The sequence below is a fragment of the Danio aesculapii genome, chromosome 10 (genome assembly GCF_903798145.1).
Source record: "Danio aesculapii chromosome 10, fDanAes4.1, whole genome shotgun sequence".
Classification (NCBI taxonomy): Eukaryota; Metazoa; Chordata; class Actinopteri; order Cypriniformes; family Danionidae; genus Danio; species Danio aesculapii.
Genome location: NC_079444.1, coordinates 8,843,898 through 8,865,295, shown reverse-complemented (window position 1 = coordinate 8,865,295; position 21,398 = coordinate 8,843,898). Strand labels below are relative to the sequence as shown.

Genomic DNA, 21,398 nt, shown 5'->3' with positions numbered 1-21,398 from the left:
TTGAATTTTGCCTTTACAAAATTTTATTTTTATTATGAATTTATTTATTTTATTGTTTTGTCCAGCAGGTGCCGCCTGTTGTGAATTCAAAGGCTTTGAAAGAATTTCATAAACCTCATTTAAAATAACATAAAAAAAATCAATGCTTAAATGAAAATATTTTTACTGTTTCTCATTTGACCTTATTGTTAATATTAACTAATAACAACAAAACTATGCAAATTCTTTATTATGAATATAAAAATACATCATTAAACGGCTTTTTAGGGGATTTAATTTTTTTAAACCTTTAAATAACAAACAGGAATTTTAACTTCGATTGTTAAACATATATAACATTATATCCAAGCAGCATATAATAAACAAAATAATAATAATAATAATAATAATAATAATAATAATAATAATACCATAAATAAACCTTAAATAATACAAAATAAATTACATTCAGGGGGGGGGTTAAAGAGCTTTGAGTCACCTTTTGTTTTTACATATGTTTAGATGATTTGAAACAAGGAGAAACTTTAACAAATCTACATTTGTGAATTTAAAACTTTGCTACAATTTGGGGGCTTTTAATTTAGAATTTCTCCGCTGCGACACACTGTCGCAAACGGCCATACGACATTTTCCAGATGCCGTAAAGTTGTTTGTCTGTACACATGGGTAAGTATTGAAACGTGTTTCATCGTAATTTGGAAGAACAACGAAAATTGCTCTATTTTAAGACGAGAAATGTTCCAACTTGCAAATGTATATGTGACACGTATTAGGCTACTTGCCTGTCAATATTTTTGGACTTTAGTATAATCCATTATAGTAAATTGTACAGTTTTCTCTCTACGGTTGTGTAAAGGCATAACGCAACATCTTTAATATCTAATATATCAGTAATCTAACAATTAATCAACGATTTGCAGTCCATTATGGAGGGTAAACCAAGAAAGAAGTCATTCACGCCAAAAGACGGAAAGAAACCTTCATTCAAATCCAAAGGTAAGTTAAACACATTTTCTTACTTTTATTGGCTCATATTTTGTAGATATCCAAAGTTTTGTAAACATATGATTGTAAACAGAAAATAATATAGCAATGTTTTCAAGCATCAACGATAAAAAATGTAAAACGGTTTTCTTTCTGATTAATACATTTTCCCCTGAAAGTTAAAAATTAAAAATACTGACTTAACCATGATTTGCAGCTGAGATCCACTAGGTTGTCATTTAGTGTAGGAATAGATTTATAAATCAAGTATCTTTAGGTATATTTAATCAGAAAAAGGATTATTTTATGTCATATTATAGGGTTATTTAAAGGGATAGTTCACCAAAAAAGCTGCCACTATTTACTCATCCTCCATTTGTTTCAAGCCTATGAGTTTCTTTCTTCTGTTAAATACAAATGAAGATATTCTGAAGAATGTTGAAAAAACGGTCTTTTTTTCTAACGTTATTTAGAATATATTGTCTTGTGTTCAACGGAAAAAAAGAAATTCATAACTTTAGAACCACTTGAGTTTTAGTAAATGGGTGAACTGTCACAGATCACAGTGCACTAATGAAATACTCCTTAATTGCCATTCAAATTTTTTTTTACATTGCTGCTATGTTTCAAATTACAGGGTTTTACCAATTTATCAGCATAATGTTTATAATCATTTTAAATAATACACCATAATAGTTTGTTTACATAATTATTGATACGCCTTAATGTGGTATTTGTGGGTGTTATTTTACATTTTAAGCAGACACTCTATCTGCATTTTAAATGGTTTCTATGTTGATCAATTCTTTTATAAATTATGCAGACACCAAAACAGAATGCCTTGTCTTTGACTAATTGACCAAAACGTTGCCATTTGGTTACAGTGCATTAATATCTGTGCTTTCCTTGATAAGGTAAGCCTGGTGGAAAACCACAAGGCAAACGGCCATTCAAACCTCACAACACCGACAAAGGCAAGGGTTTTAGAAAGCCAGCTGGAGAAGGAGGACCACAGAAGTTCAACAGAAAACCAACAGATGGAAAATTTGCCAAGAAGAGGAAATTTCCTGGAGACAGAATCAAGCAGGAGGAAGGTATTGATATCTCTTTATTGTCTACTTTGGAAATACTTCAACAACAGTTTTGTGGTTTTTCAGGTTGTTAGGTCTTTGTTGTTGATTCTTTGACAGGCGCTGAACAAAAAAAACCTAAATGGGATGAGTTTAAGCAAAAAAAGAAAGAGCTGAAGCAGAATCGTCAGCAGAATGATAGAAAAGAGAGTTATCAGATCGTAAGCAGAGCAAAGCAAGTGTGGGAGATTGTAAGGCGGTGAGTGTTTATGATACATTTTTTGTGTCGGTGTTTCTTTACTTAAGGCCGTTTTGCTTTTGTAAATGTTTGTGTGTCTCTGGTGTTGGTTTGTAGTCATTTTTGACCAAAAGTTTTTAAATCAGAACGCAGAGAAACATAAATTGATTTGAAAAGGCTACCTGGTTTAAAAAAAATATGAACACTGTTGTTGTAGAAATTCATTTAAAACCAATTAAAAATTACATTTGAAAATAAAGTTTTAAAATTTAAATAAAGTTTTTGTGTTAAATTTAAATGAAAAGTGTCTTTTTAAAAAAGAGAACAAATGTTTCAAAATGTCTGAGTTATAAATGTTATTTTCTGCTATACGTGTCTAACAGGAGGTAATAAATGTATTATAACTGCGGTATAAATATAACTGAGCCAGCTTTTTTGCTGGCATAATTTATATTAATTATTTCGCCATGATGATTTCTGTACAGTATTTCTTTTGTGACTAGAAATGCCTTTCATGTAGTTGTTTAACAATAGTGTCAGTATGAAAATGCAATAATAAACTGGCTTTAATAGTAATTTAAGTAAGGAATAATGTACATTCAACTAGTGTCCATCCAACCCTGGTGTACTAATGTACATCCAATCCGTTTCACAAAATAAATTCCAACAGCCTTATCAGCAATTGTATAATACTGATGGTCTTTATCACGCAGTATAACCTTGTTTATGATTTATGATTATAACAAATCATTTACATGCAAAACATTGATCTGAGCTGTATGTGCTAATTAACTCTTTAAAGTTAACTCTTGCAGAAAGAAAAAAAATGTTCTTAACAAAAGCTCGTAAAACAGCTTACACAACAGTCAATATGATTTGTAGTACATGGATTATCCTGTGTTGTTCGTTTAGTTAGGTCATTATTAGAGAATAACTTACTTTGGCATGTTGTAATTGAGATTAAATATTCCAGGGAGCCACCTAATAATGTGATATAAAAAGTGTAAAAACTAAGCTGCTTATTTTAAATATGAATATAAAAGAACAAAGAAGTGAAATGCTGAAGAAAGACTCATAACATTCATGTCTCATCTCTTTGGAAATGCAGGAAAGACTGTGATAAACAAAAAAGGACCAAACTGATGAAAGAGCTGCAGGGACTTGTAAAAGGCAAAATTAAAACAGTAAGTAATAAACTCTTGCGGTGTGTATATTAACTGTCTGAAAGATTATAGTGTAATATTATATTTGTCTTTTCTTTGCTAGATTGCATTTGCACATGATTCCACGCGGGTGCTTCAGTGTTTTATTCAGTTTGGCAGTGATAAGCAGAGAAAGGAGGTGTTTGATGAACTGAAAGGTTGGTTTTCTCATCATTACTCCATAACTGCATGTGTTTGTATGAGCTGTTCATTTTTCACTGCCCTCCTCTACACCAATGTTTTGCTTTCCAGAGCACATTGTGGAGTTGAGTAAATCTAAATATGCCAGAAACATTGTGAAGAAGTTCCTAATGTATGGGTAAGTCACTACCATTTTTCTTTACTCTCATTAAAAAGTCATATTTAATTAGGGCTGCACAATACTGGGAAAATATGTGATATTGTTGTTCAGTGTTGCGATAGCATTATATTTCTTGCGATATAACTAACTTGCAAAACACCATTTAATTTAATAGGTAATAGATATTTTTCTGAGCTAATTAAATCTAAAAAAAAACATGTGAAGGTGCAAATTTTTAGACTTTAAATCACCACGAATGACTGAAACCTCGGCAGAAATTCTGTTTCTTTTTTGTTGTTATTTTTTTCTCTTGTATCCCCGGCATTAGTTTTATTTTCAGCTTTTCACATAACAGAACCTACTGAAGAGGTGGGGGTGAAGATGGTAAAGGCCCCATCTGATTGGTCAGATTTGGATAAACAATCAATCCATGCATAACAAGTGCTTGGCACATAAAATGAACTTCATTTATTGCACTTTTCTGCGTTATGGATATTTATGTTCTATTATTGTGATGATGTTTTGATGTATCGTGCAGCCCTATGTTTAATATAGTTTTATACAAAACCCTTAAATAAATCATATTCTTAGTTTTGATATGAAAGGAAACGTGTTTGCTTTTTCCGCATGTGACGTGATTAATTTATGGGCTAAACTTCCTGTTTGGGGAAAAAAGAAATGAAACAAATCATTATAAATAAGATTGTGCTACAATTAAATCTTATTCACAGTGAAAAGTGAGCGAGAGGTATGTTTGGATTTGTGCCTTTATTATTATTATTGTCTGTCAATAATATAATATTGTGCTTCATTTTAGCATGACATTAGTATCATAAGCATATCTGTGGTCAAAGATCTTTGAGTTCAATGTGTTTTGTTCCTCACACATTATTATTTATTTTCTCATTTTATTTACTAAAGTACAGAAATGCAAAATGTTTCCATAATATCGCAGTGGCTCGGCATGTTTTCATTTTTTGGGGTCATTAATGGTCTGCCATAAGGAATTCTTTAATAAGTTTCTGTATGGAGAATAATGACTTTTCAGTGCACCCAGTATTTCTCAAACACTTCACTGATTACAGTAAATTACCTATGATTACTTCACCTTTTGCAGTTTGTTTGTAGTTACTTTAATAATTCACACAAATCATCATGGGCCAGAGAAAAAGGTGGATCAGTTTCATTCTAAATGATGAGCATACAGTTTTTATGATCAATCTTAACAGGAATTGTTTACTAATTCACTGTTTTGTCATATAGGAGTAAAGAGCAGGTGGGTGAAGTGATGTTGGCTTTTAAGGGGAAGGTGAGGCAGATGCTCAGACACTCTGAGGCGTCTTCAGTTGTGGAGTATGCTTACAATGATAAAGCCATCCTCTCTCAGAGACTCATGCTCACCGAGGAGCTCTACGGAAACACGTTCACCGTTTTAAAGGTATTTGTGTTCTTGGCTCCTGGATTTATATGAATGCCATGTTTCTGAAGTAAATGGACAGATTCAAGTGTTTGTTGTACAGAATAAAAATTGGTGAATTTTTTTTTTCTTTTTTATTGTCAGTCATCAGTTTGTCCTACGTTAGAGAAAGTTTTGGAAGCAAATCCAAAGAAATTGGAAAGCATCTTGGATGAAATGAAGCAGATCCTTACACCCATGGCACAGAAGTGAGTAACTCTTAAAAACAGATTTTATACCACTCTATTTTGCTTTTTTCAATAGCTTTTTAAAATTTCTGTGGCACAGTTTTTAAAAGCTTTTTTAAAGCACTCTATTTTTTTTTCTTTTTTTCTTCACATGGGAAATTTGGGATGTTCCACTACGATATCATATTTTATACTTTAGTTGATGTGCAATGTAGCTGTGTGAACATAAGCAACATCTCTGAATGTAAAAATCTCAAAGTTCAACGCAAAGGGAGACCTTGGTTTTTACAGAGTTAGCTTGGCAAAGCCTACAATGAACGAATTTTGGGGACTACAAAAAAATACTTCCGGGCAGGGGCGTAGCAACCGGGGGGGGATTCGTCTCCCCCCACTTTTAGAGACAGACCATTTAGAAACAGGTGATTAATAATTATATGAAGCTATGATCTCATATAGCCGTCCCCCCCACTTTCAAAATGTTCGCTACGCCCCTGCTTCCGGGCCTTGTGAGATCACAAACGTTCTTTTACTGCACACACACTGCGCAGCTAAGGGCTGTGGCCAGATGTTATAGCAGATAAAGCTAAAATGCATCCAAAATTTCCACAGAGCTTCGTCTGTTTCTGTATTTGGGCTTCCAAAGGAAACGACATAAAGACAGATGTGCTTTCAGTTCAATATTAATTAAGTTCCAGAGAATTATAAAATACATAGCAAGCATGATTTGACAAAACACAGCTCCAGAATCTCTCCCAGTTCCAGATGACCAATCAGAGTCACTTGAGGGTGGGCCTTTCAGAGGAACTAGAAAATATGTCAGTCGTTTTCATGTTGGCTGAGTAATCGAAGTGAGATATATGAAAAAAAAAAACATGATTTCCTTCAAGTGAAACATGAGCACACATTGCTTTGCATCTTATAAACTCAATCAAGCCTTAAAATTACATTCTGGACCACCCCTTTAAAGTACTTTTTCATGGTTCTCCATGGTATGCTGCTTTTTGGTTCAGTACGGTTCACTTTTGGGGCCTTTTCCATTTTGTCCAAATGTGACGTATGCACACTGCTGATCACTGATTGGCCCAAGAGATATTTCACTACCAGCATCAAGACTCCAAACCCACTGTATTTAAACAGTCAGGAGCAGCCACTGCTGTATCATTGGTTTTTGCAACTAAACCGTTTTTAGCATTGTGGACAGTAGATTTTTAACGAGAGCTGGATAAGGCAGTCAGGAATGAAAAAGTTTTTTTCTAAGTTACGACAGTAACTACAGCGATAATCCCACCAATTTTAAATGGTACTAAACTGCAGTGCAAGTGCAATGTGAACTGAAAGAAATAGAACCAAAATGAGCTGTGCTGGCCAGAACCATACTGTTATGCGCAGTGAAAAAAAGAGTTTAAACTTCAATGAATGAATGAATTTATACACAACTTTCTGCCAGATACCAAATGTGCTTTCTCACAACTACCAGTGATCAATGCCCTAAAAGGAAATCCTAAAAAATAAAAATGATGGCTAATTCAAAATACTGCATGTACATTTATGCTTTTGCCTGATTTTATTATCTAAAGTGTTTCTTAAGTTACCGCTTTGAACAAAGCAGTGCTAGATCCATGAATGCTTCTATAATATGTATTGTTCAGAGGCAAGATGAACAGAAAATACCATGTAAACTCGTCAAAAGACAATCAGTTCCCCTTATTAATTTATATAAACTCCTACTCCAATTGTATCGTGATTTGTTTGGCATCTAAACCGATTTGAATCATTTGACTTCACAAAACGATTCCTAACTTATATTTTTCCTATTTTCTATTGCAACACATCCGAAGAGGTGCACCTGTAATTATCCATCTGTGCAAATGTAGCGAATTCTGCAGCATACTTATGTGCAGAATTCAGTACCTTTTTTGAGAGCTTGTGCCCACGCAGTCCTGCATTGTGGTCATCCAATTTAAATGCACGATTGATTCTGAATTAGGGGTGGGCGGTACACCGGTGTCATAGTCATCACCGGTGTGACATTGCGCCACGACATGGATTTTCTAATTCCGTCAATACTGTAATAAATCATGTGCCTTGAACGGCTGCATTTACATCAATAATAGCTAATTCTAAATAATAAGGCATTACATTTTCTTCGAACGTTCAGTTGTGGTCTGAATACCTGTGCTTTTACTACAGGGCTCGAAATTGCGACCATTATGGCTGCATGAGCGCCCGAAATTTAATCTCTACCCTGCCTTTGTATTGGTTCATATTATCTGTCAGTCACTCAACGCTTCCCGCTGTCAGATGACAGGGAGCTTTTGTTACTGCAGGAAATGCAAACGGCTGAAGAGTGAAAAGTACACAGGTTTGCAAACCTCACCTAAAGTTATAATAATAATAATAATGGCGCAGATGACAGCGATCATGACATGAGGTAAATGTTAATCCGCCAGCTGAGATCAGTCGAATGTTTTCGGAGAAGGTGCCCGAATCTTGTTGCGTTGCATTTACTGCATGTTCATCGCAAATGTCCGCTAAATGTAAAATCTAATACTGTACACTTCATCGTCAAAGAAACCCGCCTTTACTAAGTTTACACTGAAACTACTCATAACGAAGATCGGTATTGTGCCGGTGGTCATCGCGAGAATCCTGGTCTGTCTGCTCAAAAAATTGGTGCGGCTGACTCACCTGCTTTTCCACAAACACAGAAAAATGAAGATCAGCTCATAACGAGACTGAGCATTTAAATTGACACAAACCGAAACCAAAACTTTTTAAAGAGTGATAGAAGTGAGACTTTCTTTTGTCCGTTCTTCCTTGAGATGTATATTATTTTGCTATTTAAAGTAATACCATGATATTATAACGTCACCGTTCAAAAGATGAAAAATACCGTGATAATAATTTTAGGTCATATCGCCCACCCCTATTCTGAATCGTTATGAAACCCCTATTATTAGACCTTCCACCCCTATTATTATTATTATTGCACAAAATATACCATAATACAACCCCTCTGTATTGGTATTCAATGAAATAAACTTCTTGTACTTTTTGTGAATGAATGCATTATGCTTTTTCTACAGAGAGGCTGTCATTAAACATTCATTGGTTCACAAAGTTTTCCTGGACTTCTTCGAGCATGCTCCAGACAAACAGAGAACGGTGAGCTCTTTGTCTAGATCGACTACCGGTCTTATTGTCGTCTGCGTGTTCCACTGATGTCTGCTGTGTAATCTTTTCAGGAGATGATTGAGTCGATCAGAGAGGCTGTCGTGTACATGGCACACACACATGATGGAGCCAGAGTCACCATGCACTGTTTATGGCACGGCACAACTAAGGTCAGAACTCTTAAAAATCATCATCATGTTGGGCCGTTCATGATTGCTGGAGTGTGACATGCTGCTCTTCCCTTGTTTTTTAATGCAGGACCGAAAAGTTATAGTAAAAACGATGAAATCGTATATTGCGAAGTTTGCCATGGTAAGTTGACTTTCAGTTTCTCAGAGATCTGGATTTTAATCATGAAGTAATAATAGAGGCTTCAGACACATGTTTTGATCATTCATGCTGTTGTTGTGATTTCTTTTTGTTAGAGGTTGCACTGGTGCCATTAACCACTTTACAAAACTGAGAAATGTTGCAATTTCTGTTGTGAATGAGAAACATGACACCAAAAATGGAATGAAACGACACTACTTGTTTGAACCAGACCATTTATCTGGTCGAATCCAAAAAAATCAATGCGTTTGTGAGTGAGTGTGTTTATGATCTCAGGTCTGCTGCTCCGTGTCAGTGTTCATCAATATTAAGCGCACAAAGTTCAGTCTTGCATACTCTCCTTGGAAGTTCAGACTTCGCAAGTTTGATATGGAAAACAAACTCATGTGGACATCTTCAAAGTGAACAGTGTACTTTATAAGGTCATTCACATCACCTTGACTATGTTGTTTTACTATCTTAACAATAAAATGAAAATATGAAATGAGGAACTGCTTATTTTCATTTTGATATTAGCTTAACAGACACCAAAAATGTTGAGGCGTCGTGTAGCTACAAATTTGTCTTTATATATTTATTTATCTTCACTGAATGCATATTTACAACAAAACGGAGCCATATAATAACTGCCTCCTTTCATTTTCATTGAGAATTTGAAACATACCGTCTCTTATAAAAGTTTTAACATACAATAAGTTTATACAATATAGTAAATAAAGGAAAGCAATCAGTCAAATGTGCAGAATCGCTGTACGTGATTACATAAATTAATCTATTAACTTATCTGTGCGCTCAGCCAAAGCACATTACCTGAGAACAGTAATAGATTCAAAAGACCAAAGAGTCTTTAAATGGAGACAAGAAAAATTAAACGTCAAGTTTAACAACTGTAGTGAGATGAGATCCAGCGGTAGATCCTTGATGAACTGTTTGACGCGTGCTGCTCTCACCTGGGGAGGTGTGCTCAAAGCACCCGCTGACTACCTGGAGCTCAGACGTCTGCATACGCTGCAACGCATGCCAAAGTGTGTGTTTGTGTGTGGTCACATGATGTGCATTTTCAGTAGTATAGTGTGGATGGAGAGCTGTTCAGAAACGCTAGGCGAAACGCCAGTGGGGATGTATTAGTGTAAAACTAAAACATGTTAGTGTAAACACATACACTGTCACATAAAAATTAAAATGTAAGTTTTGTGTGGAGTTCTCTGAAACCAAAATTGAAAGAATTGATTAAAACTGATTTAAAGTGAATGAAACTGTGCTGACAGACGTTTTAACAGAAAAAGCACCATCATTTACTATGGAGTTACTATTAACACTATTGTGGCAGAAATGTTGGATATTTATATCACATTTAATTTTATTCTAAATATAAAAAGTTATTAGGCCATTTTTGTGTTAATTTGGTTTGTGTATTATTTTGCTAAATATTAGTTTGATTCTTGTATATGTAATATTTCAAAATTTGTTCCACCAAAGAAAAACTGTAAAATATCTATACATCTATATACATTTATTTTGTAATTTAATACAATTCTTCATTTTCAGGGTGACAAAATGTAATACAATTTTTTTATTTTATTTTCAGGGTGAATATGCTCATCTTGTACTTCTGGCTGCATTTGATTGCATTGATGACACCAAACTGGTTAAACAAATTATTATCTCAGTAAGTGCTCTTAATGTATTTTTTATTAGCTATCAGATGAATTGACGTTTCTTGTATAATAATATGTCTCTTATTTTGCTCTCAGGAAATGGTTAGTTCCTTATCTGAAATAATAAGCAATAAACACGGTAAAAAAGTGCTGCTTTACCTGCTGAGCCCCAGAGACCCTGCTCACCTCTTACCTGAGATCATTCAAGTGCTGGAGAAAGGGGATGGCAATGCACACAGGTAAGTCAAGCAAGAAAATCGACACTTTTTAAAGAATGTATTAGTGTCGTTGACAAAATTATTTATTAATTGATACGTTAAGCAGAATATATTACAGATTTTTTGCAAAAAATAAAAAATACTTATTTTATGGTGTCTTTTCTCAAAATTTGCAGATCTTAAGACAAAGAGCAAATTATATGTATTCTCATCTGTACTAGTCTTATATACTGTTATAAAAAAGGTAATTTCTTTGCAATTCTGGATGATATACATAGAAAACTAATGGGGTGGTGCGCTCCACCTAAATAATGGTAGAAGAAGGACTGATAGATGTTGATGCAGAAATGCTCCACTCCAGTTCTGAACCTCGTTGTGTTTCTCCTCCAGTAAGAAGGATGTGCTGATTAGGAGGAAGGAGCTGCTGGAGGCCGCATCTCCTTCTCTGCTGAATCATTTGTGTGAAAATGCTCAGTCTATGGTCATGGATAAATCCTGCTGTGTGGCGGTGAGCGACATCCTGGGCTCTGCCGTTGGAGATCTCAGACCTGCTATGGAGGCAGTGGCAGCTCTGGCAGACGGACCCCTCGTACCAGGTGGAAAGGATGGACAGGTAATGAATATGTACAAGATATAAGCAATACCATGAGTACAGTATTAACACGCAGCGTTAAATGATTAATCACAAGCAAAAACACGCTGTATAGTCTTCAATATATATGAATAATGCAATCAAACGTGTCTGTGTTAAACTTTGATATGGTACAATATCTTGTGCCAGAATGCTTTCAACTCAAACTTTCACTCCATTATGATTAAACTCTGCAGTTACTCCACAAATCTGATGTGTCCTGAACTAGGGCTGAACAATATATCGTTTGAGCATCGATATCAAGCTATGTGTGTTTATTTTTACTTTTATTCTTGCTATTATATTTAAATATGCTTGTAATACATTGTATTTTATGGAGTTGCACTTCATAGTAAAAGACTTGATCATAATTTAGTTGACCTAAATTAAAGAAATCTTTTCAAATAGACCTTTTTAAATCACCTGGTGAAGTTATATTCATATCGCAATATACAGTTAAACTCAGAAGTATAAGCCCCCCTGAATTATTAGCCACCCTTTTTATTTTTCTCCCCAATATCAGTTTAACGGAGAGAAGATTTTTCCAACACATTTCTAAACATAATAGTTTTAATAATCCATTTCATTCATTCATTTTCAGCTTAGTCCCTTTATTAATCTGGGGTCGCCACAGCGGAATGAACCGCCAACTTATCCAGCATTTGTTTTTACGCAGCAGATGCCCTTCCAGCTGCAACCCATCTCTAGGAAACATCCATACACACCTATTCACACTGGGAAACTCACACCAACACGGGGATAACTTGTAAACTCCACACAGAAACGCCAACTGACTCAGCCAAGGGTCAAACCAGCGACCTTTTTTCTGTGAGGCGACAGCACTACCTACTGCGCCACTGTGTCACCACTCATTTCTAATAACTGATTTATTTTATCTTTGCCATGATGACGGTACATAATATTTTACTAGATATTTTTCAAGACACTTCTATACAGCTTAAAGTGACATTTAAAGCCTTAACTAGGTTAATTAGGTTAACTAGGCAGGTTAAGGTAATTAAAGGGGCTAAAAATTTTGACAATAAAATGGTTTTTGAAAAATAAAAGTCAGATTTTATTCTAGCCGAAATAAAAACAAATAAACGTTTTCTAGAAGAATAAATATGATAGGAAATACTGTGAAAAATTCCTTGCTCTGTTAAATATAATTTGGTAATTATTTAAAAAAGAAAAACAAAAAATTCAAAGGGGGGCTAATAATTATGACTTCAACTGTATATCACAATAATACAAAATATCACAATGTCAGATTTTTTAATATCGTGCAGCCCTATCCTGAACTTTGGCTCCTGGTTTATTATAATCTACTATGTATAATGCCAAATCAACATTGAACATCCTGCATTGCGACTATTGCAGATACACACATTGCGATACCGATGCTGAAACGATATATTGTGCAGCTTGAATTTGTTGCCTTGATTTAAAAGGGGCATGAACAGTTGTATTTTATTGAAATTAACAATGATGAATGAATATTTTAGCAAAGGTATTGTTTTTTAATTAATGTGAGCAAACTGCAGCATTAATTTTTATATTTTAATTTATTTTTAGTTGTTGTTGTACAGAATTAGAGAACATGAATTAATAATGAATACGACTTCTGCTGTTACCTTTCAATGTTGCTTAATTTAAGAAAACTAATTTAATTTGAAAACTTAAAACTCCTAACTTCATATTTATGATGCTGAAACGACATGATTTAGCAGTTATTTAACTAACATTAACAAAGATTAACAGAGCTTTTTAACCAATAGTTGACATAATGGATCGTATTATAAAGTGTTACCTTTTTATTCAGAAGATATTAATAGAAACATTTAAAATCAGAAACATTACAGGATGTTTTTTTAAAATGGTAGTGGTTTGACATTTGTGTTTCCTGCAGCTGCATATGGCTGAACACCCCGCTGGTCATCTGGTGCTGAAATGGTTGATCGAGCAGGACACCAAGATGAAGGACACAGAGAGAGAGGGTAAGTACAAAATGTCACATCATGACTTCAAAACATTGAGCTGAAGGCTTTATGGGAATACTGAGGATACTTTTAGACTTCCTTTTCTATTCTTAGAAGTTTTTCTTTATGTAAACTCGCTAATAAAAATACAAACTGAGTGGTTTTCCATGCAAACACATGTTTTATTCCGCCTCATCTTGATCCACAGAGCGTTTTTCCAGGATTCTTCTGGAAAAGGTGGGGTTGGAGAACCTCAAGACGTGGGCTTCGGTCAACCGTGGTGCCATTATTCTTTGCTGGTAGGTTTATGACCTCTACAAATGTAAAAATAACTAAATGAACTGTCTTTTTTACAGTGTATTCCACTAATGCTGGAACCCTTGGTAAATATGAGCAAGAAACACTGTAAAATGACTTTATTGTTTAACCTTTTCATGCTTTTTGCAATTGTTGCTATAAAAAAAACTTTTTCAAACATAAAACAATTACAAACACATCACAGTTTTATCAAAAAACACATTGGGCCTCATTTAGGAAACGTTCGCCCATTTAATAAATTGAGTAAAGTGCACGTAAAACAAACCTTCCTGAAATCTCCAAGTTCATAAATGCATCGTAAACATCAGCTAAACACACAAATGTTTATGAACTTTAACCATTGGTGAATATGGGTGCTTGGGATCGCTAATTCATAACTTTAATAGATAAATTACTCTCAAAAACATACTTTTGCTGCTTGTTCAAACTACTTAATTAAATGACAAATGACTTAAACAAGTTTTGCCTCCAGTATATGCCATAAATGCAAAAAGACTAATAGGCCATATGCCTAACAGTAAATATAAAATTTTAGTCTTAAATGCCGGGCACTTAAAAAAAAAAAAAGGTCCAGCTATTTTAAGGTACTTGAGAACACTTTAGTGGAAGAGCGTTTTTATAGCTGAGCCACTTTTGGTTGCTATGTTTTGGTACCCATGGCAGTATTGAAATGTATTACTGAATATAATAAGTAACCAGTAATACCAACTTTTTTTGTTTTACAAGTACTGTAGGATAGCGGGTCAGTGTATTTATCCCACTGCTTCTACACTGATTGAACGACTGGGTGGCAGTATCAGTGATGTGCGCTATGTTTTATGTTTTAGTTAAACAACTATCAACTTTTAACTTAAAAAGACAGACCAAATAAACTTGTACAACATTATTAGTTATACGAATTTATCATTTTGTCAAAAAGAATACAGAAGTTTTACACCACATTAACACATGGTAAGGAGAAGGTGTACATTACTTTCATACTATAACAACTAACATTTGGAAAATACCAAAAACTTCCATGAGTCTGAAAGTTTGTCAGAACAGCTTTTTACAAGCTATTTACATTGCTTGTGTTTCATGAATAAGGCCTGTTGTCTTTGTTAAAGGAACGCTCCATGGTTTTTATTTTAAATAGGCTCATTTTAAAAACCCCTTAGAGTTAACCAGTTGTGTTTTACCATTTTTTAAATTCATTCAGTTGATCTTCCCGTCTGGCAGGAGCACTTTTAGCTTAGCTTAGCATAAATCATTGAATTGGATTAGACCATTAGCATCTCACTCAAAAATGTTGATAATTTTCCGATTTAAAAGACCTATTTACTTATCCTGTATTAGTTTATGTGTGATATTATTAGTAATATCATTGTGCCCCCAGAAGCATAGTTTTTCGATAATTACGCCTGCATTTATTGTGTGAACTATCCCTTTGAAATGGCCATTTACACCAACATGGCATTAATATATTTCAACATTTTACAATGTGGATCGTGTCAACCAGCTTAACACAGAATATAAAGCTACAACAATATTTTAGATTCACATTCCAGCAAATCAGGCAGACAGGAGAGAGTAGTGGTTCAATTTAATTCTAATTAGATAAAAAATTATTCAGTTTGTTTAAATACAAATATCACTTAATGTAATTAATGTATTGTAATTAACAAATGCAATTAGGAATTCAATTAACAAGAAATTAAATTAACAAAGGTTTTTCTCCCGATCTCACGCTGCTCAACCTCAAGGACAGTCTAAGAGGGGATTTTTTTTTTCGCCTCCCTCTTTCCAAAGGTATCTTAGGCTGCATTTACACTGCAGATCTAGATGGTCAGTTCCGATTTTGCGACTGTCTCCGATTTTATTTTATTTTATTTATTTATTTATTTTTTATTTTATTTTTTGCTGACCTGCTTACATCATTTTTTAAAAGTGACTTGTATCCTATTGTCTGCATTTACACTGGACACGGCAAAGGCGCAATGACCAGGGAAAAAAAAAAAGTAGGCGCTGACTGACAGCTGATAATTAAAGAGCGCTCTTGTCTCCATTCCTGTATTTCATCTTTTTGCAGGGTTAAATTTTTTTAAAATCCTTCTTGACAAGTTGTTTTACTGTAGTTTATGACAGAAAAGTTCTCATTTTGCCATCTTCTTTTAAACTAGGCCTTTTTAAACCAGTAGGCATCTTAATGTATTGTCCATGGCATCATTTATGCACGTGATGTAAGCTACAGTTTTATAATAGTTTATATTGGTTATGTGGTGGGTTTTCCACTCTCTCTCTTTCTCTCTCTCTCTCTCTCTCTCTCTCTCTCTCTCTCTCTCTCTTTCTCTCTCTTTCTTTAACATGCTTAAATACGTGTTCTACATGACAATATAAAAGCTTTTTTTAGCCCTCGTGTATGAGATTTAGGTTTTGCGACTCTGCTGAAGTGTTCTGAATGAATGCGTCAGAGTTCACGTCATTCGCTATGGTTTTTAATGACAGGTGAAAATCCGATCTGCCTGCTTGTACTGCAAACAAGAGAATAAAACAATTAATCACTATCAGGATGCAGTATGATCTGATTTCGAGCTCCGTTACAAGAGGCGCTTGCTAATGTTGGTGTTGTCAATCTGGCAATCAACAGTGCTCAGCATATATAAGTACACTCCTCACAAATCTATTTTTTAAATTCATATTTTAATAGGAAGCTCTAAAATATTATATTTGTGCATATACATTTGATCAGTCAGTACTGAAACCAAGTCTGGAGCTTAACAAGACGGCACAGATCTGATTAATATGGGATAAATTTCCACATATGAACAAGGCCTGAATCTGATTTGGGTAAATCGGAATCCATGTGATTATTTTTATTTTTCCTGCTTACACATACATGGGTCCATATCTGATTTATGCCACATGGGAGAAAAAAAATTGGAATTGAGTCACTTGAACCATGCAGTGTAAATGCCGCCTTATTTTCTCTTTCTAAAAGCTACTTCTCGTCTGACCTGTCTACCCCTAAAATGTGTCATGTTTTTGTATGGTCAGAGGGGTCCAATTTCGCTACATGTAAAAGTGTATGTGACATAAAGGCTTCATCATCATTATTAAGAAATTTCAGATGTTCGTTGGATCTTGGGGGCGGAAAGTCTCCAAAGTCACTACAGACTGTCTAAAATGACTTTAACAACAACAACAACAACAAAAAACAAAAACAATTCTAAGAACTAACTCAAGCATCATCAGATTCTTTATGCTAATATTTTAATAAAAAAATCTAAATGTTAAACAAAGACATTCTTTTCCTAGGTGCCTTTGATCGTTGTTACCAAGGGGCCAATTTAGTGTATGTACTCTAGTTCAACTTTAAAGTAATAGGTTGTAAATGTGCCACCGCAGCAACTATTGTTCAGTGAGCACTGGTTAAATATCCTGAATATACACACAGAAAAAAACACCTTTACGCTCATTCATGTTAAAAGCCCCTGCTTCACAAAGCCTTTAAAATACTGCTTGGCCTACGACATCCCAAACGGTCTTTCTCTGCACATTTACTGCTCTTCCATCACACTGTCGATTATTAGCTGGAGGAATCTCTTACAGTGAGCTTTGGGTTAAGCACATCTTCCACAGTCTTGCTTCATTATTCCACGCTGTTGTCTGTATGCTAATAAAGGCTCGCAGCTGCCATTGAAACCAGCAAGCCCTTGAGTTACAACCCGCAAAGGATTATGGGTTCTTTCCACTCCCCGTCTCTGCTTCAGTCTTTGTGCATGACCTCTTATAATCTCCCTAAGACTTTAAGCAGAGAGAGATTTGTTTCTTTATTTTCTCAGCCTGGGCTGTTTGTTTTATTGTGATGTCACTTTTTTTTTGCCCACCAATCAGAGATCAGAATCAGATTTGAACTCTTGTGTTGTACGCACATTTAATCTGTGAATGGATCTCCACATCCGTTGCGGGTGCTTTATTCGGTTTTGTTTGTTGTTTTCACAGCCTTCTCCAGAGTGCAGATGAAAGTGTTGCTGAAGAAGTGAAAGTCATGCTGAAATCCAGCATTCCCGAACTACAGCAGCTCCAGAACTCGAAAGGAGTTGAGGTTCTGCTTGAAAAACTTGCATAAAAAAGGTTGATCTCCCAATGATTTTTCTTAGTTTGTTTTCTTCATTTTTTTTTAAATTGTGCATTTCTATGATGTTGTATGTAAATACAAAATACACACAATGAGACCTGGAAATGTGTTCTGAGTTTTGTTTTGAATTTATTTGATATTTAACTTTAGTCTGATTAATCTATGAAAGCAGTTAAGGATATGAGCATGTGTATCTTGATGCATAGCCAACGATTAAATACACATTAAGCAGCCAGCAAAATGAAACAATTAGCCACTATCAGGATGCAGTATGATCTGATTTCGAGCTCCGTTACAAGAGGAGCTTGCTAATGTTGGTGTTGTCAATCTGGCAATCAACAGTGCTCAGCATATAAAAGTACACTCCTCACAAATCTATTTTTTAAATTCATATTTTTAATAGGAAGCCATACAATATTATATTTGTGCATATACATTTGATCAGTCAGTGCTGAAGCTAAGTCTGGAGCTTATCTAACAAAATAACTTGCGATAATGGTCCAAAAACTAGCACACCAAAATTTATATGTTATAGAAAATCAGGGTTTATACTGTCATGGAAAACCTAGAAAAGTAATGGAATTTTGACATGGCATTTAAACATGACATGACATGGAAAGTTTTGGAAAAACCCACAAGGTTTTGAAAAAGTTATGGAAATTACATTTATATTTAGTCATTTAACGGACGTTTTTGTCCAAAGCGACTTAAGCTGCGGTCACGCGAGAGTTTGTGCTTGCAAAATTCTGTCGTATGGCGCTGTGAAAAAGGGCGGAGTTAAGCAATATGATTAGATGTTAAATTATCTTCTATTGGTCTAACATAATCACCTCATGTGATTTCACTGGTAAGAATTCACCAAGCTTGAACTTTCGAATGCACTGAAATGCGAAACTTGTCGCACGTCTTTGCGTTTCTGGTCTGCCTATGACTGGAAGTCTATGGAGCAAAAAGTGCAGTGTGATTGCGGCTTTACAATAGAAGTAGTTTAGTTTTACCTACTGTTACTAGTTTAACAAACTATTAACATCTAAAATTAGTTTGACAAATATCTGTATACTGGGATGGAGGTTAGATGTTTTTACTTCTTGGTCAAAACATGCTATTAGTGCTGTGTAAGCATCATCTATTTTACATGGATATAAAATTTCGTTTAAACTAAAGAGATTGTTGCGTGTTTTATGATATGCTGTAATATATTTGAACGTGCATAGTTTTCTTATTACCTTGTATACAGAGGCATTATAGGAAATATTAGGTCATAAAATTGACTTGAAAGTCCTGAAAAAGTCATGAAGTTTTTGTAGTAAAAATGTGTTTGAACCCTGAAAAATATTAAATACAAATTTAAAAAAAGAGAAAAAAAAATCAAGAGAAGCAAAATATCTGAAATATTTAGTTGAAATGTTTGTAGGTTGTAATTTATTTATTTTTTTTTTGCAATAGTTTGCTTTAATTGTATTTTCTTTCAGTTTCTAAATATGTTTGGTGACTAAAATATTATTTTAATAAATTTGTCTTGTTTAAATCCACCAAAATACATTGCCTATATTCACTGAGAAATGGATAAAAATATTAATCTTCAAAATGGGGTGGCTCAATTACGCTGAGCACTGTACAAGTTTGTGAAGTCGTAGTCTGAGGAGGCAGGTGATTTAAAAACCCTCTTCAATAATTTGAATTTGGACTGTAATACCTAGTTCATCCACTAGATGTCAATCCTACATATATCTCCACCTATAAACACCAAAAATATTTTTGGTATTTCCAATTGATCAGTTGAGTGATAATCAACATTTTCCCCAGGTCTCCGCAGTCTCTCTGCAACATGTTAACAAAGCAGAGGTGATGACATCTTTCTTGAGAAACAGTCTAGAGCCTATTCAACACACACAAAGAGCTCCGCTTCCTTTAAGTTCAACCATAGACTGTTAAAAAGAGATTTTAATACACTTCTGAGCTTGTGCTCCTATAGTGTCTGTCATTGCTGAGCAACATTTAGCCACGCTCTCTGAGGAACCACCAGTAGCTATGTTTCCATGCTGAGCACATTGTAAAACATCTTGTGTACAACAAAAGCGTCTGTGCTCTGCGTCTGGCTCTTCAAACGCCACCACGTGTTCATTGCGTGTCGGCATACTGTCTTCTGAGACATGAGTCATTTATTAAATCAAGAAAAGATTCACACAGCTTCTACTGCAGAAAATTCTCTTCTTACTGTTGATATTTGGCGCCAGATAATCAGGAAGTGATGATTTTGTTCTCTTTGATTCGTTGGATGGAAATGCTGCTTTATTTGCATGTCTTTTATGTGATATTCCAGTTTTGGGCATGCATTTAATTCACAGTTTTGGATGGAAACATAGCTAGTGACAAATCCTGTTCGATTACTCCTAAACTGAGGTGCATGAATCAGTTTTTGCCAATGCAAATATGTTAGGCGGGATGCAATGCTATTTAAATGTCAACTGGTATTTGATGGACATTTTTAAAGCCAATGCATCACATTAACTTTTTTTACTGATGCACATTCATCTATTCATTTTCCTTAGGCGTAGTCCCTTTATTAATCTGGGGTCACCACAGCGGAATGAACCGCCAACTTATCCAGCATATGTTTTACTTAGTGGATACACTTACAGCTGCAACCCAATACTAGGAAACACCCATACACACACACTACTGCCAATTTAGTTAATTGGCCTAATTCACCTATACCACGTGTATTTGGACTGTTGGGGAAACCCACGCAAACACGGGGAGAACATGCAAACTCCACTGAAATGCCAACTGACCCAGCTGGGACTGGAACCAGCAAATTTCTTGCTGTGAGGTGACAGTGCTAACTACTGAACCACCATGTCACCCTACAGGAATCTTCCCATCTGTTAAGTAGAGTTAAGATACAAAAATCTCAAAAAGTGCTATCTGAATTTATCTAAAATTTAATCTAAAATGACCATTTTTCTCAGGCTCCTGTGTATTGGTTCAGTAATTTCACTTTTATGGCAGTGAAAGGGTTTTTCCTTGCTTTTAAAGTGAAATAATTGAACAAACAGAGGCTGAGAAAAAAAAAATTTAGAACAAAAAAATTCAGCTAGAACTTCTTTAGCTATATAGTGTAAAATATCACCCATCACCATTTTTTTCTGAAAACATTTATAAATATGCTGTTGACTTTAAATTTCCACCAGATGGTGGCCACCTAAGTTATCTACACATACAAAGAAAACAAAACTAATTAGATTGGAAAGTGATGTGTAATAAAATAATACATGCCGAAAATATTGAGTACATGAAGAAAGGGAGGTGTAAAAAGGCATGGAAAGCTGAGACCGCAGCTGAAATCTCTCAGTAGATATGCAGCAGCCCTGCCCTTCATCAATGTAAATGAATATTAGCTACTTCATTTCCAACACCTGCATTATCAAATGGTGAAAAAGAAACCAGGGTGGACATTTCAGCAAGACTGCTTTCAGAAAAATAAAATAAAGCTGTTAGAATTGTCCAGTCATTCACCTGATATAAATCCAA

The 21,398-nt window shown here is 34.8% G+C and overlaps 1 protein-coding gene across 1 annotated transcript; it reads left to right on the top strand.

Annotated features, from left to right (window-relative positions):
• The first annotated feature begins 623 nt into the window (after positions 1-623).
• On the top strand, positions 624-17,969 carry pum3 (pumilio RNA-binding family member 3). The gene is made up of 18 exons (XM_056466146.1): positions 624-666; positions 921-996; positions 1,899-2,078; positions 2,175-2,313; positions 3,401-3,476; positions 3,559-3,652; positions 3,747-3,813; positions 5,059-5,233; positions 5,357-5,460; positions 8,526-8,604; positions 8,685-8,783; positions 8,872-8,925; positions 10,532-10,612; positions 10,698-10,840; positions 11,210-11,432; positions 13,360-13,447; positions 13,638-13,728; positions 17,729-17,969. Exons 2-18 carry the CDS (start codon positions 927-929, stop codon positions 17,853-17,855), a joined length of 1,890 nt encoding a protein of 629 aa, XP_056322121.1. The 5' UTR covers positions 624-666; positions 921-926; the 3' UTR covers positions 17,856-17,969.
• The last annotated feature ends 3,429 nt before the right edge of the window (positions 17,970-21,398 follow it).

Bases quoted from the DNA above. Each gene is read 5' to 3' on its own strand.
- pum3 (XM_056466146.1), top strand. From the start codon at position 927: ATGGAGGGTAAACCAAGAAAGAAGTCATTCACGCCAAAAGACGGAAAG. The intron at 2,079-2,174 runs GTATTGATATCT...ATTCTTTGACAG, and splicing joins CAGAATCAAGCAGGAGGAAG to GCGCTGAACAAAAAAAACCT. The intron at 8,605-8,684 runs GTGAGCTCTTTG...TAATCTTTTCAG, and splicing joins CTCCAGACAAACAGAGAACG to GAGATGATTGAGTCGATCAG.